The 27,352-nt window shown below is 37.4% G+C and overlaps 3 protein-coding genes across 4 annotated transcripts in view; 2 read left to right on the top strand and 1 right to left on the bottom strand.

The window, feature by feature from the left end:
• LOC123674766 (flotillin-2) overlaps positions 1-27,352 on the bottom strand; it is a 374,288-nt gene that overhangs the window by 319,798 nt on the left and 27,138 nt on the right. The window lies entirely within an intron of this gene.
• Positions 222-16,438, top strand: LOC123674757 (glucose dehydrogenase [FAD, quinone]-like). Of its 2 annotated transcripts, none has more exons than XM_045609824.1 (5): positions 222-447; positions 6,041-6,421; positions 8,003-8,218; positions 10,737-11,294; positions 14,782-16,438. In XM_045609824.1, exons 2-5 carry the CDS (start codon positions 6,223-6,225, stop codon positions 15,666-15,668), a joined length of 1,860 nt encoding a protein of 619 aa, XP_045465780.1. In that variant the 5' UTR covers positions 222-447; positions 6,041-6,222; the 3' UTR covers positions 15,669-16,438. The 2 variants fall into 2 exon arrangements, with proteins under 2 accessions (XP_045465780.1, XP_045465781.1); XM_045609825.1 differs by having other exon boundaries at positions 349-447; positions 6,041-6,418; positions 14,782-16,422.
• On the top strand, positions 18,644-25,825 carry LOC123674764 (glucose dehydrogenase [FAD, quinone]-like). The gene is made up of 4 exons (XM_045609833.1): positions 18,644-18,939; positions 21,072-21,287; positions 22,858-23,415; positions 24,671-25,825. Exons 1-4 carry the CDS (start codon positions 18,744-18,746, stop codon positions 25,543-25,545), a joined length of 1,845 nt encoding a protein of 614 aa, XP_045465789.1. The 5' UTR covers positions 18,644-18,743; the 3' UTR covers positions 25,546-25,825.

Raw genomic sequence — 27,352 nt, 5'->3', positions numbered from 1 at the left:
AAAAAAAGCGTTGAAATCTCGACGAACAATTAAAACCAATACCTGTCACACAACGATGAACACGGATAAGATAGATAATAATAACCATTCTGCCCTAAAGTTGCATTGACTCAGATTTCCGAACGTAGATGAATTGAATTAATTTCGAGTTACTTCAGATATTCTCGACCTCGCTTTTTTGGTGCTTAACATTGGAAATTGTCGAAATCATTCTTTCCACGCGAAGGTAGGAGATTAACACGCTCAGCGTATTTCTGCAATTGCCGCGTATTATCTGGTTAATTTCTGGAGTGGGAATGCAAGAAGTGGAAGATTCTTGCGAGAAACATTTTTTTTTTTTTTGATAATCGAGTAATCTTGAGAAGCATAGTGTGATGAATCTGTTTGAACCAGAAGTGTTTGTTGTCTGAGATATTGGCATCTTATAATATTTAACTCTCGACACAGGTGTGTAGATTTTTATAATTCCAATAACCAAAACTTGTATATCTATGAGAAGCTCGATATGATAATTAAATAATTGTTTCTGAATGAAAGAAAGGTTAATCTCCGGCTATTTTCCTCATGCATTGATATAGTTCACTTCGTGATGTTACAGAGAAAATGAATGAGTCTCAACATTTCCTATCCAAATAATTCGTGAGTTCGATTATTTTAAATAGGAGGCAATAATGATCCATCCTGCGGAATATATCCAGTTTTTTTTCGTCACAATGTCTGTAGTTTTTCGAATTTTGATCTGGGAATGGTCTCAAAAGATAAGCTCAAATCTTCTTTTTGTTTAAGGTCCGGAATTTACATTCCCTTCGCCTCTAATTTCATTTCTCCTATTTTCTGCTGTTGTCTGATCGGGAGGCTTTCCTCCCTACTTCATGTCACTTTTTTCTTCTATTCAGTTCTTTGAAAGAGGTATTTCCTCTTATCGGTCTTTCTTACTTTAATTTGTATTATCTTTCTTAATTCCTTATTCTCGTGCTCTTTCCGCGTCTCTATTGTCTTCTTTCTTTGTTTATTGACTATTTCTTCAATAGTTTCAATTTTCAGTTCTTCTCTGATTTGTTGGTTAGTTATATACCATGGGGCGCCAACCGCTGTTCTTATTACTGAATTTAGTGTACTTTGCAACTGATCATTATTATTGTCCTTCGTATTGTACCAGGAAACTCCTGCATACGTAATGCTTGGTATTACCACTATTTTTATTATCTTCAGCTTGTTTTCTAAAGAAAGTTTACTTCTAGGGTTGAGCAATGGGTACAATCTGCCGTGCAATTGCCTTATCTTTTTTCTGTTTTCTTCTATCTGTTTGTTAAAATTCATTCTTTCATCCAGTATTACTCCCAGATCTTTTTCTATTTTGACGATTCCTGCTTCCTCTTTCTTTACTGTTGTTCCTCCGAAGTAGATTGCAACTGTTTTCGATGAGTTCACTTTGAATCTCCATTTCTTGAAGTATTCCATCCAGTCAAAAGATAAGGTTCAACTTACTTATTAAGAATCTGTTCGGCCGTATGTAAACACGATAACTTTCGAACTAAAACTCCCAAAAAATTGAAATTTTCAAGATAGATTCGGATCCCTAATACTGCGGTTGGGTTATGTTAGGTTAGGTCCGCAAATTTGATTCTGTCCGGCTTCTTGTATACACGAGATCTTTCGAACAAAAACACCTAGAAAATTAAAATTTTCAAGATATGGCCATTAGAAATGTTGTATTCCTGAAAATTCCGAAACTGCAGTTTCGATCGAGATGAAAATTTACATTTGGATGTAGAATTTCAGTCCTCTTTCAATCCTGTGTTCTTTTTATAGCCAATCATAAAATTGCGTAAAAGTATACAGTCAGCCTAAGCACAAAATATGAAATGCGAAGCATTTTGAAAATATTTTTTTTAGGCACAAACCTAAATAAAGATTACTCACTAGGCTATACGATATGCAAAAAAATTCACGACATACCATTGGAAAAAAAGGACTTCTGGACATTTTTTAAACATCATTTTTGAAAAAATTGCAGTGTTTTTCGGACCACCTGTACAGTGATCTGTATATTTGCAGAACTTGAAAACTATTCGGAAATCAAATAAAAATAAATCGTACAATTACGACGATTGGTTCTCGAGATATAATGTTTAAAAGTGTAAACCATTAAAACCATGAAATTTTTCGAAAAAAGTGAGTATTTATAAATCGGAATTTCGTGGAGGTTATTACTATGATATAAAATATGGGCATTCCCATTTAAAGAAACAAGATGATATCGTGTTTCACCACTTTCGGACCATTCTGAGTCGATAATAGTTTAAGTTTATGCGCTGTGTGCTGTCGATACCATCAAAATTTGAATCACCCTGTATACTGTTATTTCAGTGACAACCACAGAAAATTCAAGAAAATATTGCAAAAGAAACATCCTATTTTTCCTATAACATACATACAAGATCAAAGTTAATAAAAAGGCTATGTAACACTGTAAGATCACAAGCGCTTGTCATTAACGAGCACTCAAATGCTCCCGATATCAAGTCATTGCATTCCTAGAATTTTTTCAAAAGTTATGGTAACGGGCGGCATCTTCAAAGATTAACATTGTGATAGCACTCAGGATGAACGATTCAAAAAGGTGATTTCAAACCAAATTGCTCAATGTGAATCTATAATAGAACGTGAAGTTCTGAGCGAAATCACAAGGTCATTCATTTAATTGTTGAAGTAACACGGTCCCTAATCCGATCAAGAAGCATAGCCCGAAAGTTAACTTCAGAAAAAACTCGATATGGGCAAATCCAAAACCAGTGAAACCAAAAATATATTGACCACTTGCTTCTGCGTGAATCGTGGACCCGAAAATAGTAGTAGTAAACCAAAGCAAAATAAAACGAGTATTATCAATAAATTATTGAGAACACGTTTGACAGGTTAAATAACGGGAAGACCAAATTTCACGTGAAGTGTTTAGTGATTGTATTAATATATTTTGATTGCTTCGTGTTTGCTAAGTTTTGGAAAATCATGTCTGTCATCTAGCTGAATAAATTTTCGAATAGCCTATTTTTTTTTCAAGAATCAATGAAATTGATGCCCAGCTCATACATTCAATTATATTCAAGAACTTAAAAAAATGGTTTTTCGAATATCGAGCCGGAAGTTTGAAAAAAAAATTGTGTTCAGTAGTTTCCGTGCTGCAAAAAGTAACTTTCCATACATTCTTTTCTAATCGGATCAATTACAATGACCAAATATATAAACAAACTATAGGTTTTCCAATATAGAAATTATGGAAATACACACAAAATTGTTGAGACACCATTACATCCAGATAATGTAAGTGTGTGGTGTGCAATTCATGCTAGTGTACTATTAGTTACGCATCCCAAAAATTCTCGATGGGACGATAGGGTCTTGCATTGAAAAGAAGTGCAGACCTAAAAAAATTAATAAATTCGAGAATATAGTATTTGATCTGTTCTCAGAAGATTTTCAAAATTTGATCAGCCAAAAACTAGCAAAATTCTGTTTCCGTTGCGGTTGAGGAGACTTATTGCGAAGTTGAGAAAGTTCGGGATAAGAGGTGCACTTCTGGAATAGATTCGAGCATTCCTGAGTGGAAGAGAGTTCTTTGTCAGGGTTTCTAGATCTGTTTCCACTACTAGACGTGTAGCTAGTGGGGTGCCTAAGGGATCCGTTTTGGGACCACTATTATTTCTTCTTTACACGTTCGGTATGCCTACTTTTTTGAGAGTATTGCGCTGGATGTTTGTGGATGATACTGAATTTTTTGCTCCTGCCTCGGACGATAAAATATTGTAAGAAGATATAAACACTTTACTCAGATGGAGTAATGATTGGCTGCCACTTTTGAACCTCGACAAACGTGTCGTTCTCCACATTGGAAAGAAGAATCCCCGTACTCGTTTTGTGTTGACTGGACGCCAGCTGAGGCAGACTTCCTCGCAGAATTACCTTGGCGTCGTTGTTTCCAGCGATTTGATTTGGTCTGTGCTAAGGCTCGAAACACAGTACATCTCATCAAGACATCATTTCTCTATTGCGACCCCAGAATATGCAGCAACAGATACAAGATCTATGTCCGTCCTATTTTTGAGTTGGCGGTCTGGTCTGGTGTCCTAATCTCAAGGGTGATGTCGAGTTGTTGAAGTCAGTCCAGCGCTGGGCCACCCGTATACCATAAGACGTATAAGATCTACCTATGATATCCGATTGAAGATCATGAATTTACTTATATTTACCATGCAGGAATAGAGGTGATCTAATTTTCACGTACAGGGTTTTGCACAGGGGTCTTGGTCTTGATTTATCCGATCATAACAACCTGAGAGGACATAATTTGAAGCTCTGCAAGAAACATTTCCGGACAGCACCAAGGCAGCATTTTCTTACCAACCGAGTTTTCTAAAATTGGAATGCGTTGCCAAATGGAGTACTGAACTTGCCCAGTGTCAATGTGTTTAAAATTCGGTTAGATCTTCTTGGACTATGTGACAAATTATTTAGTTCAATGTTATATTATGGATTGTTTTGGTGTTTTTCTGATTTCGGTTGATTACTGAGAATTTTGTGTTTTTTTTTTATTTTGTCTAGGGTGTTTTTTTTCGAGGTATATAACTTAAAGTTGGCATTACTGTTCAAGATGGCGACCGATTTAACAGCTGTCAAGTGATTTATTCTCAGTTTGGTTTGGCAATTCACCATGAATAGACTCACGCCTGAACAACGCTTGCAAATAGTGCAATTTCATTTCGAAAATAATGGTTCTGTGCGGAATACGTATCGCGCACTACGTCCATTTTATCGTCGACAAAATCGTCCATCAGAGCAGTTAATTCGATTAACCATGGAACGTTTTCGCACCACGTTTACTCTTATTGATAACTCGCATCCCCAGAGACGCCGTACGGTGCGTACAGAAGAAGCTATTGCTGCTGTAGAGCGTAGCATTGAGGAAGACCCGAATGAGTCCATCCGCAATCGAGCACAGGAATTGGATCCGTGTCCATCCACTTTATGGAAGATTTTGCGGAAGGATCTTGGTTTGCGTGCTTACAAAATCCAATTCGTGCAAGAATTGAAGCCAAAGATCATCAAGTAAGGCGTAGATTCGTCGAATGGGCCCAAAATGAGATTCCCGTTGTTCCTTTTTTTCATAAGCGAATTTTGTTTATCGATGAAGCGCACTTCTGGTTGAATGGCTGCGTCAACAAACAAAACTGTGGCATTTGGATTGAAGCTAATCCTCAAGTGTATGTCGAAACACCGTTACATCCAGAAAAACTGACTGTTTGGTGCACTTTATGGGTTGGTGGAATCATTGGTCCGTATTTCTTCAAAAACGATAATGGCCAGAACGTTACATTCAATAGTGATCGGTATAGAGCCATGAGTACTATTTTTTTCATTCCTGAATTGAACAACCATGATGTCCAGGAGCTGTGGTTCCAACAAGACGGCGCAACATGTCACACAGCTCGTGCCACAATCGATTTATTGAAAGACACGTTTGGTGACCGCCTAATTTCACGTTTTGGACCTGTGAATTGGCCTCCAAGATCTTGTGATTTAACACCGCAAGACTACTTTCTATGGTGCTATGTAAAGTCATTGGTCTATGCGGATAAGCCACAAACCCTTGACCATTTGGAAGACAACATTCACCGTGTTATTGCCGATATACGGCCACAAATATTGGAAAAATTCATCGAAAATTGGACGTCCAGATTGGACTACATCCGAGCCAGCCGTGGCGGTCATACACCAGAAATAATATTTAAAATGTAATGCCACAAGATTATCTTGCGAATAAATAAAATTCATGTAAATCGAATAATCCATCGTTGTTTTATTGCAGTTTGAAGTTCTTTAGCTCTAAAAAAACACCCTTTATGTTGAGTCTTTTATTGAAATCTTCACCTCGACTCTTTTCTGTGAATGAATAAATAAATAACCTGTTAGTTCCCCTATAAGCGTTTCCTTACAGAAATATTGAACTAAATCGATAGTTTATTACAGTGATTTTTTGCAGATCTTCCATTCGCATAGAACTTGGTCTCTGCCTACCAACTCGCATCCGAATCGGTTTTTCCAAGTCAATCTCGACCGAGATCTAACAAAAGTATCCATCGAAGAAGACCCGTTCGATCTGTGTCACACACACATCTTGACCCCGGCAAAAGCAGCTGAAGCGTCCGAGTCGACGGACTTGAAATGTTGAAGTTTCCTCTTATATGTGCACTGATATTTTGCAGTTTTCGCGATGTTTCTGGGACTCCATTCGACGATGTGGAGGCCTATGTGGACAAGTTCGAGAAGGGCATAGAAGAGTTATTGACACTATCCCCACAATATGCCCCCCAAGCGGTCTTAGCAGATAGAGCACAGTACAATTTGACAGAATCTACAGGAGGTAAGATATTTTTATGGAACATATTTTGAGATATTATTATGAAGACGAATAATGAATATTCTAGAATTTCGAACCAAATTCGGAATTTCAAATTTGAGAACTACCTGAAATTTCATTACATCTCTACCAAATTTTCATCTTGAAGGTGTATCGAGTGTCACAAATTCGTTGTCGTCTATTTTAGAAATATTGGTAATTCCATGAAAATGAAAACATTCTGAAACCCAACATTGAAATAATCGACATATGATGGAAAAACTTTTCAATTTTCAAAATGAAATAAAACAGAAACTATAAATGTTTTGGTGGAAAAAAATCTGTAAATTTATTGTAAACTGTTATACGAACGTTTCTTTCGCAAATTGGAAGAATCGAACAAGCGATTTCCGAACAGACTAAAAATGAATCTGTAATAAAGAACCCAGTCAGAAAGTTCTTCAACCATACGCAAAATATGACAAAATGGGCCACATCAAAAAAAAGTATGAGTTTTTCTTAGAAATGCCGATCAATCTCAATTTTCATTTGCAGTGGAGAAATCTCGTCATTGCAATTTCGGAACGACTTTTAATTTATTATTTAATCATTATAAGTTATCAATTTTAAATGACAAGTGTCTTTGTTGAACAAAAACACTATTACTACATTTCCTCTTACATTTTGTAATATTCCAGGTGTTAACTCGTTACATATAAACACTATTGATCTTACGCTCATCTGTGCAACAAAATGTTATTGAAAACAGTAAATGAGACTTTTATTACTGCCTAGAAGCAAATGACAATAATTTCAACATCTCAATACTTTGTTCAGAAACCCGATCACTTAATGCACTTGACCCGTGATTTCTAACGAGTTTTTTTACATCGAAAAGCACACCAAACAGAAATATTTTAGCGTATTCAACCTTCAAAATAATGTGTCATTCGTTATTTTGCCCCAATTTTATATTATAGTGACGCGATCAACGTAAAATTTTGTAAAGGATTTCCCAAATTCGATGCTCACTGAAGACCCCCGATCTCTTTTTCCGCAATGATAAGATATCCAAAAGCAGATCATACTAATATCTTCATTCGTTTTCGAGTTATAGGGTGTATCTGAAAAAAGACTGTTTAAAATAGTTCGCTATGACTTGGTTTTTGTTCGAGATATTCGGAAAATTCTAGGACTTTCTACAGTAATTTTTATGGCTTATATGAATCATGGAAATCAATTACCGTTCTAGAGATGCAGAAGAGAGTTGGTGTTCTTTGGATGCCTTAATTGTTCAGACATCAAAACATACACCATAATTTAAAGATATATAGAAATAGTCTTCTAAATGTCATAACTTTTTCGACCCAAAACTTGAAACTAATCTGAAAATAAATAGAAAAATCTTTCGTTCTCCGTCCTAAGTTCATTATGTGAAACGTAAAAATATAAATTACATGTATTACTGAAGCCCATATTTCAACCACATCACTTATAATATTTATGCAGGTATGAATCTTAAAATATTATGGAGCATAATAAATACACAAATTACACATCATTTAGGTTCAACAATTCTTATGTACTGATCTTCTTGTTCCTCAGAAACGGAAGAATACGATTTCATAATCATTGGCGCAGGAGCGGCAGGGGCAGTGGTAGCGAATCGCCTTTCAGAAATACCAGAATGGAAAATTCTCCTCTTGGAAGCTGGAGGTTATGAAGATGAAATCACAAGGATTCCATATTACGCCTTAGATTTACTTGGTACCAAGTACAACTGGGGATACAAAACAATTCCCCAGAAAAAATGGTGTTTGGGTGAGTGAAAATATAAGCAACAATTTTTTTTTAATTATCAAAAATAATCGATCATATAGTTAAGGAAGAATAATTTAAAGAACATTTATTGAAGTATCCAAGTCAATTCTTTAAGATACCATAACATTAAGTTTAATGTCATGGGTAGCCAGATTCTCCAATTTGTGAAAAAATTCTAAAGTGTTAAGATATATTCAATAAGTTGCTACAATTGAATAAATAATATAAAAATTCAAATTTTCAACTGGTGACTCGTGACATTCACCTTTTTTTCGTTAATAGGAAAGACGATAATAATGAAATTCAAACTTTACGTATTATATCAATGATTTCCAAATAATTCTATTTTGAAAGAAATAATATATTACAAACTTGACCTAGTTCATTATCAAATCATAAATAACAAAAGAATCTAATAATTAATTGCCGAAATTAGTAAGGCTTTTATCACCTTTGTTATTATAGTCATTTCATTAAGACTGCTTCACACTTCAATGCGTTAATGAAATGTATAGATGAAAGATCACGTTACGATTGTCGAACAAAGGTAATAATGTCAAGGTACCAAAAATAAAAGGATCAAATGAAAGAGATCATCAATTGTATTATTACCTCGTGTTTATCGTAGATAAGTATGTATCATGTACATTGCGCAAAAAAAATTAACGCACATTCTAAAAATCTCAATTTTAATGAAATATGACTTTATAACTTATTTTTTATGTTCTCTCGGGAAGGTTTTGAACGAAACAAGACACATTAAATGGAAGAAAGATTTAGGATTTCACCGAATCTTATATGAAAGTTCTACTTGGTATTTCCACCCCTTGCGTTAATTACAGCTCGGCAACGATGGTTCATACTCAAAATGAGTGATCTTAAAATGTTCTGATCTTATCCTTCCCAGATGTCTCTGAGTTGGATTCCTAAGTCATTAAGAGTAGCTAGATGATTTTCTGAACTTCTCAGCTTTCTATTGAGGTTGTCCCAAACCTGCTCAATCGGATTGAGATCTGGACTTCTTGCTGGCCATTCCATTGGAGACACTTCAACCTCTTTAAGGTACTCCTGAACGATGCGCGCACGATGGGGTCTAGCATTATCGTCCATAAAAATGAAATTTTCACTAATGTATGGGGCAAATGGTACTACATGCTCTTCAAGAATGTTCCTTATATACCTATCAGCATTCGTAGCTCCATTATCAACGACCACTGGGTCTGTGCGAGCAGTCAAAGATATTCCACCCCATAACATAATCGATTCTCCCCCGAAACCAGTAGTATTCAGGAAATTGCACTGAGCATATCTTTCATGTGGACGTCTGTATACAAGAGAACGTCGATCACAATGGTAGAGGCAGAATCTAGACTCATCTGTGAAGAGAACTCTTTACCAATCAGCCTCTTCCCAATGGATATGCTCTCTCGCAAAATCCAAACGCGCTCTTCGACGGGCTGGGGTAAGAGCTGGGTCTCTTGTCTGAATGCTAATTTGCACCCCATGAGTTTGCTCAAGCTGATTTTGAAGGAGGCGAGCGGTTGCAAACCGTTGTCTCAACGAAGAAACTCTCAAGTGACGTTCTTGAATGGCAGTTGTTACCCGTGGTCTACCCTGTCCTGGGTGTCCTGGTCTTCGGACATTCATACCTGTCCCCCTGAATCGCTGCAACATTCTGGACACACTTGTATGGGAAACTCCAAACCTTTCTGCAATTCTTGTGTATGTCCACCCTTCTTCTCGCAAAACTACCGCTTGGGCACATTCCTCTTGGGTCAAATTGCGTGTTTCGCGTTGCATAGCGATCGAGTGTAGAAAATCAAACGAAAAAAAAAACTATTGATCACTAGAATTGATCGAGAACAACTGATTTCAGAATGGAGCCAATACATTCAAAATCTGATAATCCCATCTTTGCTGGGAAAAAACATCTGTATTGAAGAAAAACGTTGAAAGTGGATAACATATGCATGCATAATTCTGATTAAAATAATAATCATTGAGAACACCTTCAGTTGTAGAATAAATTTGAGATTTCCATAATGTGCGTTAATTTTTTTGCGCAGTGTATATTGTTATGTAGTTTTTATGTAGGGTTCAATTGGCGCGTAAATGAACGAACGATCAAAAGTTCCTCATTTGGCATCGGTGGTTTCCTCCTTTTTGAGCGCTCGTTATCCGAATCGATCGATTTGCACTGTTCACTATTTTTCTAATTGTAGTTTTGAGGAATTTAAATTTAGTTTCAATGGTATTTGAGAGCTAATAAACAATAAATATCCCTCGAGAGATATCAAAAAAGGCAAAGAAAAAGTCCATTTTCAGTGTTTCTTCCTAGGAAAAATGATCCATGTTATCAGTATAATTCATTTTTATTTTTCAGCATCAGTTGATTTTAGAGATCTATTGCGAGGTATACAGCACCATAAACTGTGTAATCGATTAATAGATACCTCATAAAATTTGAAGCTTACCATCTTTTGTTTTATTATGTTGACCGATCGCCAATTTTTTGCAGGTCAAACCGACAAGAGATGCGTCATAGAAATGGGAAAAGCCATAGGGGGCTCCACCGTCATCAACGGTCTGCTCTACACTCGAGGAAATTCCAGAGACTACGACAAATGGGCAGATCTGGGCAACAAAGGTTGGTGTTTCAACGACGTTTTCCCATACTTCAAGAAAGTGGAAGACGCACATCTCAACAACTTCGACAGAAAATACCATAGGTACGGAGGAAAGATACACGTGGAAAATTCTCAGGACAGATCCATCCTCACGGAAGGAGTTCTGAGAGCCGCCTATGAACTCCACATACCTTTTGTGGACTATAATGGAAAAGAACAGTTGGGCATAGGGTTCTCTCAGGGTACTACCAAAAACGGAAAAAGATGGAGCTCTGCCAAAGGTTACTTAGAAGAGACCAAGAACAGACCAAATTTGGTAGTGAAACCTTTCAGTTTGGTAACCAAGATATTGATCAATCCACAAACTAAGGAAGCATATGGAGTCAAGTTCATCAACAAAGAAAAATTGCACGTCGCTAAGGCTACGAAAGAAGTGATTGTGTCAGCAGGTAGGTCCAAGGAATATTATTATTATTTGAACTGGGGTCGTTTTGGTTCGGTAAGCCTTCCGGGAACTGCGACCATGCAGATCTTTTGTTCTCTACCCTACTCATTCATAGAAACCCAGGGAGGTCGTCAACGACGTTGATAAAATTGACAACCTTCCTAGGGGCCTTGGCCATTACCTCTCTGGTATCCAGGACCGGCTTACCCATGTGAATGGTTCTTAGGCCGGCCAGCTCCGGACACTTGCATACCAAGTGTTCGGCTGTTTCTGCTTCCGATCCACAGAGCCTGCAAATCTCATCCGCTGACTTTCCCATACGGTACAAACGATGTTTGTACCGACAGTGCCCCGTCAGCAGTCCCACCATCACCTGAAGCTCGGCTCGCGACAGCTTCAGGAGCTTTTTGGCGTAGGTAGGTGAAATCTTCACGAATTTCTTCGCCTGAACAAGTCTAGGAGTGTTTGTTCAGTGGATTGTCCTGCTGTTCAACTCCCATAGCTGGACCGCAGCTTTATATTGGTCTTTTCCTATCCCACAGAAAGGCTCAGGTCCAGCAGGTGTTAAACTTGATGCACTTTTTGCAAGTTCATCAGCTCTTTCATTTCCTCCAACCCCACAGTGCCCTGGTACCCATAGTAGAGTCACCTTATTTCATCTGGCCAGTTGCTTTATCTTGTTACGGCACTCCCAAGTCAGCAATGACCCCTGACAACACGATTCCAGGGATCTCAGCGTGGTTTGGCTGTCCGTGGTGATGTAGATATGCGCCCCCTTGAGGTTCATTTCGAGACACTCCTGGCGCATACAAAAACAGCCATTACCTCGGTCTGTAGAATCGAGGGCTCACTTCCCAGGGCTTTATAGATCCTCAGTTTAGGTCCATATATCCCAATGCCGGTGCCCTTCTCTGTTTTTGATCCATCTGTGAACCATATGAATGACTTTTTGTCCAGACGATTTACGAGACTTTCAAAATCAAAAAAGGTGATTGACATAATATCCGATGGTTTTGCGAGGAGGTTTGAATCTAATTGATTCAGTATCCTCATATGTTCAACCCAGTTTCCAGGAAAGAGCTTTCCATTAAGGGAAATTCTTATTGCTTCGAGCAGGCTACATTTCCTCACATGTAGATGTAAGGGAGGAAAGTCTAGTATGAGGTCGAAGGAATAACTTTTGATGAATTGAAATTAGCACAATTTTCAGAGATATCTCGATCGAAGTTTGTATCTCGACAATTTATTTGTCCGAATCGATGAGGCTGTTGGATCAGACACAAAATATTCATTATTCTATTTAGGCCTCCAAGTTTATTTTCAAATTATAAATTGGAAAGAAAGACTTAAGTAATGTACTATATAATATTTAACTTATTCCATCAAAGAACAAAATTTAACTTCGCTATTTGTATTCAAGCAAAACGCTCGGACACATCAATTTTAGTTTTCAGTTAACCATGGTATGAAAATTTTACTTATGACGTCGTTCATTTTTAAAGATGGCGTCATTTTTTTTTCAAATGACAGCTTCAATTTTTTAGATTTATTAGACGGTGGAAATTGATGGTGTAAAAAAAATGGTACAGTAGATGAAAGTTTTTTGGAACAATAACACGTTCACTGGGAAAGTTAAAAATGAATCTTTTATGGAAGGAAATCTTCATTCAATGCAAAAATCAGCGCAAATGTACGAATTCAGCTCTGTTAACCATTTAGCACTTACAGATACAAATAAATCAGCGTAAAAATGTTTCGGTAATCATTTAAAAAAATGAACCACTCTGTAAAAATGAAAGACGTCACAATTAAATTTTATTTTATGCTTGAAAACGTTCAATGAGGAGTTATAAATTTTGTTGCTTACTTTATTCACACACTGTATATCAAAGCATCGAACATCCGGCAATTAAAGTTATTGTCCCTCGAGGTGGGCAATAAAATATGTGCACAATTTCACAAGATACAATCTTCAATCGAGATACCTCTGAAGAAGGCCACCGAGGTTGAGGACTAAACGTCAGACAATTAACATGACTGACAAGCCATTGTTAAAAAGTTGGAAAATTGTCTAATGCATATAGGTATATTGTATCAATCTCGGTATGAATTAATATTTACCTATCAAGAAAACGTTTTCGGATTTCTATGTCATTATGATTTTACTCAACAATCTCATTTTGGTAGGATTATTTCAAACTCAATATGTTTTTCTATAGAACTACTTCCTGTGTTGTCTGATCCATCTACTAATCATTTGACTCCTTTGATATTGAACTCCAGTACTACAAAAGTACTGGTAATATTAAGACACTTCATTAAAATCAACATTATATTTTGAAGAATTCAGATCTCACTCGAAGCCCATGTTTAAAAAAGCTTTCACAAAATAAAGGGTGTTTTTTTAGAGCTATAGAAGTTTAAATTGCAATAAAACAACGATGGATTATTCGATTGGCATGAATTTTATTTATCCGCAAGATAATTTTGTGGCATTATATTTTAAATATGATTTCTGGCAATGAAACCGCCACGGCTGGCTCGGATGTAGTCCAATCTGAACGTCCAATTTTCGATGACTTTTTCCAACATTTGTGGCCGTATATCGGCAATAACACGGCGAATGTTGTCTTGCAAATGGTCAATTGTTTGTTGCTTATCCGCATAGACCAATGACTTTACATAGCTCCACAGAAAGTAGTCTAGCGGTATTAAATCACAAGATCTTGGAGGCCAATTCACAGGTCCAAAACGTGAAATTAGGCGGTCACCAAACGTGTCTTTCAATAAATCGATTGTGGCACGAGCTGTGTGACATGTTGCGCCGTCTTGTTGGAACCACAGCTCCTGGACATCATGGTTGTTCAATTCAGGAATGAAAAAATTAGTAATCATAGCTATATACCGATCACCATTGACTGTAACGTTCTGGCCATCATCGTTTTTGAAGAAATACGGACCAATGATTCCACCAGCCCATAAAGCGCACCAAACAGTCAGTTTTTCTGGATGTAACGGTGTTGCGACATACACTTGAGGATTAGCTTCACTCCAAATGTGGCAGTTCTGTTTGTTGACGTAGCCATTCAAGCAGAAATGCGCTTCATCGCTAAACAAAATAAAATGGACGTAGTGCGCGATACGTATTCCGCACAGAACCATTATTTTCGAAATAAAATTGCACTATTTGCAAGCGTTGTTCAGGCGTGAGTCTATTCATGATGAATTGCCTAATCAAACTGAGAATAAATCACTTAACAGCTGTTGAATCGGCCGCCATCTTGAACTGTAATGCCAACTTAAAGTTATGTACCTCGAAAAAAACACCTGTTATTATTTGTAATGGCAAATTCTAAATCCCAATTTTGAATATAGATCAGAATTCAAGTGATTCATAAATAATTTCTTGATAATAAATGGGATCACCGAATATTTCATTTTTTATAACTTATTACTATATTGAATATAACATAGCTTGATGAATATTTCAGGTGCCCTGAACACCCCACAACTTCTCCAGCTGTCTGGAATAGGACCAAAAGAACAACTGAAAAAACTGAAGATCGATCCCTTATCCGACCTCATGGTGGGAACCCCACTAAGAACCCATTTAGGCTTTCCCGGCTTGAAATTCATATTTAATAACACCAAGGCTGTACGGAGAAACGACCGCGAAGATCTGATCAACTACCTGAAGAACGGCAAAGGGCCTCTCGCTGCTATTTTCACAGACCTTGTGGCCTATCTGAAAACAGACGTGAGCAAGGACAAGGGAAACTATCCAGACGTCGAGGTCCTTTTCGTTCCCTACGTCGAAGAATTCCAGAACCAAGATGAAAGATCTGATAAGGAGGTGATAGGAGTTCACGCCATCTCTATCACAATAGTGCTGATGCGTCCAAAATCTTATGGAAGTATCCAACTGGCCGATGGAAACATCATGACGCCACCGCTTATCGATCTCAACCATCTTGCTGACAAAGAAGATTTCGATATCGAGACCCTGCTGTCTGGTGTCAGGCAGGTACAGAAATTCGTCAAGACGCCAAGTTTCAAGAAGCTGGGAGCTTACATCGAGCCTTCCATAGTTCAAGATTGTCGAGGTTTTGACTATGATTCCGATTCGTATTGGAAATGTGCCATAAGACATCAATCGTACTCTCTGCGTCACCCAACGGGTACAGCCAAAATGGGACCTCCTCAAGACAAGGAGGCAGTCGTAAATAATCAGTTACAGGTATACGGTATCAACAATTTGAGGGTAGTGGATAACAGTGTAGTACCAGTTTCAATCACAGGGCATATGATGGCACCAGCGTACATGATTGGAGAGAAGGCGTCGGATATGATAAAAGAATATTGGAGTTGGCGGGTTTAGTATTTTGAATTGGTGTAAATAAAGTGTCGAAAAAAAATTTACAATATACAATAATATTATAAATGAGACAAGCATTATGATAAATCGTTATTTGCCAAACTGAACTGAAGACAAAATTTAATGCAGCATTTCATTTATTTATAATCATGTTTGGTATGGAAAACTGTTCGAGTTGAGAACAAAATACATGCCTTCTGTTTTTTCTTGAACTCAACTCTCTGAATAACAAATCACAACTGTCCTGAATGTTCCTTACAACTTGGTAACATATACCATACACTATTTCATTTCGGAATATTTATACCTATTTCTATCGAATTTAAGGCTTAAAGGCAGGTTTCTGAAAGGCCAATCAACGTAAAATTCAACTCAACACCTGTCAATTCTATGGTCCAGCGTCCTTTTTATTTGAACATTCTGACAGTTAACACTGTGGTCAAATATTAAACGTAAATTGTAGGTCAAGCGTTATTTTGAGGTTCTGAACCGCATTTTAATTTGTCTCTCCAAGTTAAAAGCTCCAGATAACATAGAAAAGTTAATTTTACACTATACAAGATTTCAGAAACTCAAATTGATCGCTGTGAAGTTGAATGTTGTATTAGTTGAACAAAGATTTGATCAGTCTTTTAAAAACCGGGGATAATTTTAAAGGATATAAAATGTTAACCATACCTTGTACTTGTTACTACAAATTTTTTGTTCAATAAGAGAATACAAATAAGACTGTCCATTTATAAGTATAAGAAACACTAGAGTTTTTATTAAAACCTACACAAAGAATAACTGAATTTACCTATATTTCCGATTCATCGAAGACATTTTTTGTGGGATAATAAAATTCTTTGACAAAAAAAACGTTATTTTACTGTGGATGCAGATATATGGGATAGATGTTTTTTGTTTAGAACTATTCACTTATACTAGTGATCAATTTAACAGTATTGCAGAAATAACCTTCACGTGATCACAATGTACCTACAGTTTCAATTTAAAAAGGTACCACCCCTAATATCTCCGCTCTTGCACAACCTGAAAAAAATCAATTACTTTGGTTCATAGAGAGACAACTTGTTATTAAGGTAATTCGATCGTCTTTTCAAAAATGCCACATAATAGCCTTTTTTTGTTAATACTCCCGAAAAATTAATGAAGAAGAGTAGAATAGCAACGATAGCAAGCATTGCAATGAAACATAAAAATAATAAAAATTTTATGCTATGAAGATTCTCAGAATATTGCAAAAGGGGCTTATAAAGGGTGTTTATTTAGAGCTATAGAACTTCAAATTGCAATAAAACAACGATGGATTATTCGATTGACATGAATTTTATTTATCCACAAGATAATCTTGTGGCATTATATCTTAAATATGATTTCTGGCATATGACCGCCACGGCTGTCTCGGATGTAGTCCAATCTGGACATCCAATTTTCGATGACTTTTTCCAACATTTGTGGCCGTATATCGGCAATAACATGGCGAATGTTGTCTTCCAAATGGTCAAGGGTTTGTGGCTTATCCGCATAGACCAATGACTTTACATAGCCCCAAAGAAAGTAGTCTAGCGGTATTAAATCACAAGATCTTGGAAGACAATTCACAGGCACAAAACGTGAAATTAGGCGGTCTTTCAATAAATCGATTGTGGCACGAGCTATGCAACATGTTGCGCCGTCTTGTTGAAACCACAGCTCCTGGAAATCATGGTTGTTCAATTCAGGAATGAAAAAGTTAGCAATCATGGCTCTAAACCGATCACCATTGACTGTAACGTTCTGGCCATCATCGTTTTTTAAGAAGTACGGACCAAAGATTCCACCAGCCCATAAAGCGCACCAAACAGTCAGTTATTCTGGATTTAACGGTGTTTCGACATACACTTGAGGATAAGCTTCACTCCAAATGCGGCAGTTTTGTTTGTTGACGTAGCCAATCAACCAGAAGCTGAACAAAATAAAATGGACGTAGTGCGCGATGGGTATTCCGCACAGAACCATTATTTTCGGAATGAAATTGCAATATCTGCAAGCGTCGTTCAGGCGTGAGTCTATTCATGATGAATTGCCAAACCAAACTGAGAATAAATCACTTAACAGCTGTTCAATCGGTCGCCATCTTGAACAGTAATGCCAACTCAAAGTTATATACCTCGAAAAAAACACCCGTTGCTAGGTAAATGGTCCAACTTTGAAATCTGCTATGAAAAAGATGGGTTTGTTGGAATTTTTAAAGTTGGGCCTCTTATCTCGTAAGAGGCCCTTTTGCACCCAAAATCTGATGTACTCAATCCATTCAACGAGAAAAATATCTAAGGCCCTCAATATCAAAATATGAATTTTTGCATCTTGATCTTAATGAACGCCTCCGAATTTTTGAACAAAAAGCGCTCCATAGGGCCCAAAAATGGACGAAAAATAAATAAAAGAGACAAATAGCCTTGAAAATTCATATACTTATGAAAAAAATTATTGCTGAGAATATTTTCGAGGGACAAAGTCAAAAAAGAAATACATAGTGTCAATTTCCAATGAGTTAAAGTGTGGTGAATTTATAGCACATCAAATAAAATGGAGTAATTGATTAATTTTTGCCGAGATTTTTGCTCAATATCAACGGTTATTCAAATATTAATTTAAACATTGAGGGAGTAAAATTGTCGTAAGGGTCGTGTAAAAAATACGACTAACCTAACCTAGGGAATAATACACTCAATTTAATCCCGCTTTTGAGGGAGCGAAATCGCCTTTTATGTTGAAGTACATAGTATAAAAGAGATCGCCGATTATGTAAAAATGCTTTGTATTGTGTTATAGCTAATTTATTATGTCATCCATAGTGAACTCAAAGCTATGTAAACAAGCTTTCTTCTAAGCGACTTATCCAAATTCGTGATTCTTCGAATGAAATTATCAAAATAAAGGTTTGATGACCTTGTGTTTAAAATAAACAAACCTGTTATTGCGATCGTTCAGTATCATTTATTCTTTTCAAAACAAGCTAGTGTGAAGTTCGAACCAAATCGTCAAGCAAATGTATAGAAGGAAGTTTCGAGCGTACGATTTTTTTTCATAATGTTCAAAATTTCAATCTACGTTTTGTTAGTCGTAACTTTGTGCAATGTTACTTCAGAAATTACGAAGGAAAGTTTGGATCAGTTAGTTTCGACAGTTGAAGCCGAAATAAATAACTTAAGGAATATAAGGCCACCATATACGAAAGAAAATGAACCTGAGGATTTTGAGAGAGAGCTTTATGGCAAAGTAAAAGGTAAGATATTCACAGATATTCATTCAATTTCAATATCTGTAAACTTGAAAACAAGAAACTGTTTTCGAGTTGTTTGCATGTCGATATTCATGAGGGCCAAAAATTGATGTTCTGAATGATTATTTGAACAGATTAAACTCTACATTTCACATTATACTTCTGAGTTTTCAGGAAATTGTATTCAATATTCCTTGAATTTTTATACACTGCGCAAAAAAATTAACGCACATTATGGAAATCTCAAATTTATTCTACAACTGAAGGTGTTCTCAATGATAATTATTTTTATCAGAATTATGCATGCATATGTTATCCACTTTCAACGTTTTTCTTCAATACAGATGTTTTTTCTCAGCAGGAATAAAAAAATATGAGATTATCAGATTTTGAATGCTCCATTCTGAAATAAGTTGTTCTCGATCAATTCTAGTGATCAATAGTTTTTCTTTCGTTTGATTTTCTACATTCGATCGCTATTTAACGCGAAACACGCAATTTGACCTAATAGGAATATGCCCAAGCGGTAGTTTTGCGAGAAGAAGGGTGGACATATACAAGAATTGCAGAAAGGTTTGGAGTTTCCCATACAAGTGTGTCCAGAATGTTGCAGAGATTCAGGGAGACAGGTATGAATGTCCGAAGACCAGGACAGGGTAGACCACGGGTAACAACTGCCATTCAAAAACGTTGCTTGAGAGTTTCTTCGTTGAGACAACGGTTTGCAACCGCTCGCTTCCTTCATAATCAGCTTGAGCAAACTCATGGGTTGCAAATTAGCACTCAGACAATAAGAAATCGCCTGAGAAAATATGATTTAAGGCCTCGTGTCACGGCAAGAAGCCTAGCTCTTACCCCAGCCCAACGAAGGGCGCGTTTGGATTTTGCGAGAGAGCATATCCATTGGGAAGAGGCTGATTGGGAAAGAGTTCTCTTCACATATGAGTCTAGATTCTACCTCTACCATTGTTATCGACGTTCCCTTGTATACAGACTTCCACATGAAAGATATGATCAGTGCAATTTCCTGAATACTATTGGTTTCGGGGGAGGATCGATTATTGTATGGGGTGGAATATCTTTGACTGCTCGCACAGACCTAGTGGTCGTTGATAATGGAGCTATGAATGCTGATAGGTATATAAGGAACATTTTTGAAGAGCATGTAGTGCCATTTGCCCCATACATTGGTGAAAATTTCATTTTTATGGACGATAATGCCAGACCCCATCGTGCGCGCATCGTTCAGGAGTACCTTGAAGAGGTTGAAGTCTCTCGAATGGAATGGTCAGCAAACAGTCCAGATCTCAATCCGATTGAACAGGTTTGGGACAACCTCAATAGAAGGCTGAGAAGTTCAGAAAATCATCCAGCTACTCTTAATGACTTGGGAATCCAACTCAGAGAAATCTAGGAAGGATTAGATCCTTCAAAATCACTCATTTTGAGTATGAACCGTCGTTGCCGAGCTGTAATTAACGCAAGGGGTGGAAATACCAAGTATTGAATCACTTATCACCATTCCAGTATTTTGAAAATTGTTTATTTCTCTTCTTTCACATAAGATTCGGTGAAATCCTGAATTTTTCTTCTATTTAATGTGTCTTGTTTCGTTCAAAACAAATAAGTTATAAAGTCAATGCAGAGTTAACTTTCATTAAAATTGAGTTTTCAGAATGTGCGTTAATTTTTTTGCGTAGTGTAGTTCACGTTCAAAAATGTTCAAATATCTCATAAAAAATTCGACCGTCTCGAAAACTTTAAGAGCTTTTAAATGACTGTACCATAAAAATAACTAGCTATAATGCAGTGATCACTTCAACTCGAGAAAATAGTCCAATTATATCAGAAGCTGAAAACCATCAGGGTTCAAATTGAAGAAGACCAGATATATCATATATATGGATTTCCCTCGCGATTTTTTATGACCTTAAGACTATACAAGAATAATAATGCATAAATTAGAATACTCAAATTCAAGTATTCATTATAGGCTATACCTCCAACAGAACCAATTGAAAAAAACTGACGTAAAAGATTGACTCTCCTGAGCAGAATAAAGTTTAACACAAATCAACTATTTGAAAATAATTTGTTAATAAAGACTCTTCGAATTCAAAAATTTTTTTTTCCAGATAACACAACTTATGACTTCATCGTCATAGGCGCAGGAGCAGCAGGAGCAACTGTAACTCGTCGTTTGGCAGAAATAGCAGACTGGAAAATACTCCTATTGGAAGCTGGAGAAGAAGAAACCGACACTACTAGAATTCCTTCTCTCTCGTTCAACCTCCTCAATTCAAAGTACAATTGGGGCTATCTTACTACAACCCAAAAATATTGGTGCTATGGTGAGAATTCATCTTCATATACACTGCGCAAAAAAATTAACGCACATTCTGAAAATCTCAATTTTAATGAAAGTTAACTCTACATTGACTTTATAACTTATTTTTCATGTTCTCTCGGGAAGGTTTTGAATGAAACAAGACACATTAAATGGAAGAAAAATTCAGGATTTCACCGAATCTTACGTGAAAGAAGAGAAATAAACAATTTTCAAAATACTGGAATGCTGATAAGTGATTTAATACTTGTTATTTCCACCCCTTGCGTTAATTACAGCTCGGCAACGATGGTTCATACTCAAAATGAGTGATCTTAAAATGTTCTGATCTAATCCTTCCCAGATTTCTCAGAGTTGGATTCCTAAGTCATTAAGAGTAGCTGGATGATTTTCTGAACTTCTCAGCCTTCTATTGAGTTTGTCCCAAACCTGCTCAATCGGTTTGAAATCTGGACTTCTTGCTGGCCATTTTATTTGAGAGACTTCAACCTCTTCAAGGTACTTCTGAACGATGCGGGCACGATGGGGTCTGGCATTATCGTCCATAAAAATGAAATTTTCACCAATGTATGGGGCAAATGGCACTACATACTCTTCAAGAATGTTTCTTATATACCTATCAGCATTCATAGCTTCATTATCAACGACCACTAGGTCTGTGCGAGTAGTCAAAGATATTCCACCCCATACCATAATCGATCCTCCCCGAAACCAGTAGTATTCAGGAAATTGCACTGGGGATATCTTTAATGTGGACGTCTGTATACAAGGGAACGTCGATCACAATAGTAGAGGCAGAATCTAGACTCATCTGTGAAGACAACTCTTTCCCAATCAGCCTCTTTTCAATGGATATGCTCTCTCGCAAAATACAAACGCGCCTTTCGATGGGCTAGGGTAAGAGCTGGGCCTCTTGCCGCGACCCGAGGTCTTAAATCATATTCTCTGAGGAGATTTCTTATTGTCTGAGTGCTAATTTGCACCGCATGAGTTTGCTCAAGCTGATTGAAGGAGGCGAGCGGTTGCAAACGATTGTCTCAACGAAGAAACTCTCAAGTAACGTTCTTGAATGGCAGTTGTTACCCGTGGTCTACCCTGTCCTGGTCTTCGGACATTCATACCTGTCTCCCTGAATCGCTGCAACATTCTGGACACACTTGTATGGGAAACTCCAAACCTTTCTGCAATTCTTCTGTATGTCCACCCTTCTTCTCGCAAAACTACCGCTTGGGCACATTCCTCTTTGGCGTGTTTCGCGTTGCATAGCGATTGAGTGTAGAAAATCAAACGAAAGAAAAACTATTGATCACTAGAATTGATCTAGAACAACTGATTACAGAATGGAGCCAATACATTCAAAATCTGATGATCTCATCTTTTTTTATTCCTGCTGGGAAAAAACATCTGTATTGAAGAAAAACGTTGAAAGTGGATAACATATGCATGCATAATTCTGATAAAAATAATTATCATTGAGAACACCTTCAGTTGTAGAATAAATTTGAGATTTCCATCATGTGCGTTAATTTTTTTGCGCAGTGTATTTAATAGCTTTCTCCAATCGCAAATTCTAGGTTCAACCGACAAACGGTGTCTCCTAGGAATGGGCAAAGCTCTCGGAGGATCTACAGCCATCAATGGAATGTCCTGGGCAAGAGGCAACCCGAAAGACTATAATAAATGGGCGGATAGTGGTTGTCCAGGCTGGAACTACCACGACGTTCTTCCTTACTTCAAGAAACTCGAGGATTCACAAATAAAACACTACTCTGAAGAACATCAGGGAAAAAATGGACCTGTCCATCTAGAAAATTCTAGATTCGAATCTAAAGCAACTGAGTTTGTCTTAAGAGCGGCCTATGAACTGAACATTCCATATGTCAACTTCAACGCCGGTAAACAGATAGGAATCGGTCATGCACAAGGAACTCTTAGAAGGGGAAGCAGATGGAGTTCCGCAAGGGCCTACTTGCAGAACGCCCAAGTACTACCCAACCTCGTGATAAAACCAAGAAGTACAGTGTTGAAAGTTTTGATTGATCCGAAGGATAAGAAGGCTTCGGGTGTTCAATATATAAGAAATGGCACCATCGTAGAAGTGCACGCGACAAAAGAAGTCATAATTTCAGCAGGTAAAGAGTTAGCGTAGCCTTGAATATTATTATTATTTGAACAGGGGTTCGTTTTTGTTCGGTAAGCCTTCCAGGAACTGCGACCATGCAGATCTTATGTTCTCTACCCTACTCATTCATAGAAACCCAGGGAAGTCGTCAACGACGTTTATAAAATTGACAACCTCCTTAGGGGCCTTAGCCGTTACCTCTCTGGTATCCAGGACCGGCTTACCCATGTGAATGGTTCTTAGGCTAGACAGCTCCGGACACTTGCGTACCAAGTGTTCGGCTGTTTCTGCTTCCGATCCACAGAGCCTGCAAATCTCGTCTGCTGACTTGCCCATACGGTACGAATGATATTTTTACCGACAGTGCCCAGTCAGCAGTCCCACCATCACCCGAAGCTCGGCTCCCCACAGCTTCAGGAGCTTTCTGGCGTAGGTAGGTGAAATCTTCACGAATTTCTCTGCCTGAACAAGTCTAGGAGTGTTAGTCCAGTGGATTATCCTGTTGTTCAACTCCTGCAGCTGGACCGCAGCTTCATATTGGTCTTTTCCTATCCCACAGAAAGGCTCAGGTCCAGCAGGTGTTAGCCTTGATGCACTTTTTGCAAGTTCATCAGCTCTCTCATTTCCCTCAACCCCACAGTGCCCTGGTATCCATAGTAGAGTCACCTTATTTCCTCTGGCCAGTTGCTTTATGGTGTTACGGCACTCGCAAGTCAGCAGAGACCCTGACAACACGATTCCAGGGATCTCAGCGTGGTTTGGCTGTCCGTGGTGATGTAGATATGCGCCCCCTTGAGTTTCATTTTGAGACACTTCTAAGCGCATACATAAACAGCCATTATCTCGGTCTGTAAAATCGAGGGGTCACTTCCCAGGGCTTTAGAGATCCTCAGTTTAGGTCCATATATCCCAATGCCGATGCCCTTCTCTGTTTTTGATCCATCTGTGAACCATATGGATGATTTTTTGTCCAGACAATTTACGAGACTTATTGCACTAGGACGGTTATTTATAACCGTTTCAAAGGGCGTTTCAAAATCATAGGTGGTTGTCATAATATCTGATGGTTTTGCGAGGAGGTTTGAATCTAATTGATTCAGTATCCTCATATGTCCAACCCAGTTTCCAGGAAGGAGCTTTCCATTAAGGGAAATTCTAAGGCTGCATTTCCTCACATGTAGGTGTAAGGGAGGCAAGTCTAGTATGACCTCCAGTGCTGCTGTGGGAGCTAGCCTTCAATAACTTACTTACTGTTTGAATTTCAGGTGGAATGATGACGCCCAAACTACTGATGCTATCTGGAATTGGTCCCAAAGAAGAATTGAACAATCTGGGGATTGAAACCATGTCGGACTTGAAAGTCGGAAAGACTTTAAGGACTCACTTAGCTTTCATGGGACTTAAATTCATCTTCAACAATACTCAACTGCCTTCCAAAAATACAAGGGAGGAGATTATAGAGTTCTTAACAAAAGGAAAGGGACCACTGTCCGCTTTCTCTGCAGATGTTATCGCTTATTTCAACACAGAAGTATCGAAAGATTCTGCCGATCTTCCAGATGTCGAACTGGTATTCTCACCAAGATATGAGGTTGTTGATAACGGAGTAACTGAAAACAAACTCGCTGTATCGGTGACTGTGGTACTCTTGGATCCAAAATCTGTAGGTAGTGTTAAAATTGGCACAAACGATCCATTTCATCCGCCATTGATAGATCCGAATTTCTTATCTGACAAAGATGAAAAGGACATAGCAACTCTTATAGAAGGTATAAGGCTGGCCCAAAAGTTCCTCGCAACAAGGATATTCAAGGAAAATGGCGGTTATCTGGATAGAAAACCAATTCCCTCATGTAGTAGTGAAGAATTCGACTCTGACCAATATTGGAGATGTGCCATGAGATACCAAAGTATTTGTTTATCGGATCCAGCAAGCACAGCCAAGATGGGTCCTACAAGTGATCCAGATTCTGTTGTGGATGATGAATTGACAGTCCACAGAATAGGAAACTTAAGGATAGTTGATAATAGCGTGATTCCTGTCAACATTAGGGGTCATATGATGGCTCCAGCGTATATGATTGGAGAGAAAGCGGCTGATATAATTAAAAACTTTTGGTACAGTATGTATCGATCATAAGGACATGGAAGGGATTGGTCACTATAACCGAGAGTCGTTATAAGCAACTATTATTACAAAGATTCTTCTCAAGGAAAGAAAGAAGAACATAACTAATAATGTGCCCTATGAAGATACATATGAATAAACAAATGCATGTATTGAAACAATGTGATGTGAAAAAAAAACAAATTATGGTTCGAAACATCCGCAACATATCAAACAAATCATTTTGAGTTTCGGATATGGTATATGCTTGTATAGCTATTCAAAAGTAATAAAAGAATATAGTTATTCTGAATGGCAATTTATATAAAATCTCCTTTCAACTTCAATCATTCTCATCACAGTAAATTGTTTCATCAATTCATTTAGACTCGTTGTCGCCTTCAAAACCTTGAATCAATTTCTCCGAGCTCTGCTTCTTCATTCAAATGATGTGATCACTTTATCATACTCGAAACACAAGCTGCTCTTCTTGCATATTCTATTAACATATCTAGGTTTTCTGGTGTTGACCAATCATACAAATATCTAGCCAATGTAACGAGACTCACCAGTAGTGTTGAGGAGACACTGATGACATAAAAACTTTTGGAAATAATGTATGAGATTGACATGGTCGACAAAAAATTTTGAATTGTCACAGAAGACAAGCTAGATTACTTGATTTTATCAAACACAGATCAATATGAAAATGAAAGTCCGCATGAAACTCTTCACGTTTTATTATTGTTATTGTGGCATCTGTTCGATATAATTTGGTTCTTCTTTATACTTTCTTTCAATTGATAGATCTTCTGAAAATTCAATATTCTAGGAAGCTTGGCACACATCTCCTTCTTTTACAGTATTGTATTATCAAATGCAAATTTTCTTCGGATACAAGATTGAGGAACAGCTTGGTCACTATGAATATGGCAATGAGTATTGTTGACGAGACGCAAATAACACAGAAACTTTTAAGAACTACATAGCAAAGATGCATTATTTAGAGTGGACATGGTCCATTTGACAAAATGCCAACGCCAATGACAATTCAGTTTCAGCATAGAGTAGGTAATCAACATGTTTATTACTCTGAGCTTCTCAGTGAAAATAAGTATGAATTCTGTACTATTCACGTCCAAATTTAAAATTAAGCAATTTATCATAGGAATTTGGACAGAAATTATTCTGTCCAAATTCCTGTGATAAATTGCTCAATAAGTATGAATGTATCATAGAGTTATAAACATAGATTACTCTGAGGAATGTATTGATGGATTAATTTCTTCTTCTTGACAGACAAGATAATCCATTCAGTATTATCACATAATATACAAAATTGGATCCCATTACGGAGTCTAAATCGGTTTGTTCACTCTAAGTAAATTTATTCGTTTCGGAGGAATTTGAAATGAGAAATTATTTTACACGTTTTTTTGTGACTTGTGCATTCGGAACTAAAATATCGAAACAGTTGAGTGAAATTTTATGAATCGAAATTCCATCAACCAATAAAATGTGAAAATCATTAAAATTAATATGAAAGTATAAAATATAAAGGGTGTTTTTTTAGAGCTATAGAACTTAAAATTGCAATAAAACAACGATGGATTATTCGATTGACATGAATTTTATTTATCCGCGAGATAATCTTGTGGCATTACATTTTAAATATGATTTCTGGCATATGACCGCCACGGCTGGCTCGGATGTAGTCCAATCCGGACGTCCAATTTTCGATTACTTTTTCCAACATTTGTGGCCGTATATCGGCAATAACACGGCGAATGTTGTCTTCCAAATGGTCAAGGGTTTGTGGCTTATCCGCATAGACCAATGA

Source organism: Harmonia axyridis, chromosome 3, assembly GCF_914767665.1.
Source record: "Harmonia axyridis chromosome 3, icHarAxyr1.1, whole genome shotgun sequence".
In the NCBI taxonomy this organism is placed as follows: domain Eukaryota; kingdom Metazoa; phylum Arthropoda; class Insecta; order Coleoptera; family Coccinellidae; genus Harmonia; species Harmonia axyridis.
This window is presented reverse-complemented; position numbering and strand designations above follow the sequence as displayed.

Excerpts from the sequence above, each read along its gene's own strand:
- LOC123674764 (XM_045609833.1), top strand. The coding sequence starts at position 18,744 with ATGTTCAAAATTTCAATCTACGTTTTGTTAGTCGTAACTTTGTGCAAT. Across the intron at positions 18,940-21,071 it reads GCTTTATGGCAAAGTAAAAG|ATAACACAACTTATGACTTC; the intron begins GTAAGATATTCA and ends TTTTTTTTCCAG. Across the intron at positions 21,288-22,857 it reads CCAAAAATATTGGTGCTATG|GTTCAACCGACAAACGGTGT; the intron begins GTGAGAATTCAT and ends CGCAAATTCTAG.
- LOC123674757 (XM_045609824.1), top strand. The coding sequence starts at position 6,223 with ATGTTGAAGTTTCCTCTTATATGTGCACTGATATTTTGCAGTTTTCGC. Across the intron at positions 8,219-10,736 it reads CCAGAAAAAATGGTGTTTGG|GTCAAACCGACAAGAGATGC; the intron begins GTGAGTGAAAAT and ends AATTTTTTGCAG. Across the intron at positions 11,295-14,781 it reads AGAAGTGATTGTGTCAGCAG|GTGCCCTGAACACCCCACAA; the intron begins GTAGGTCCAAGG and ends TGAATATTTCAG.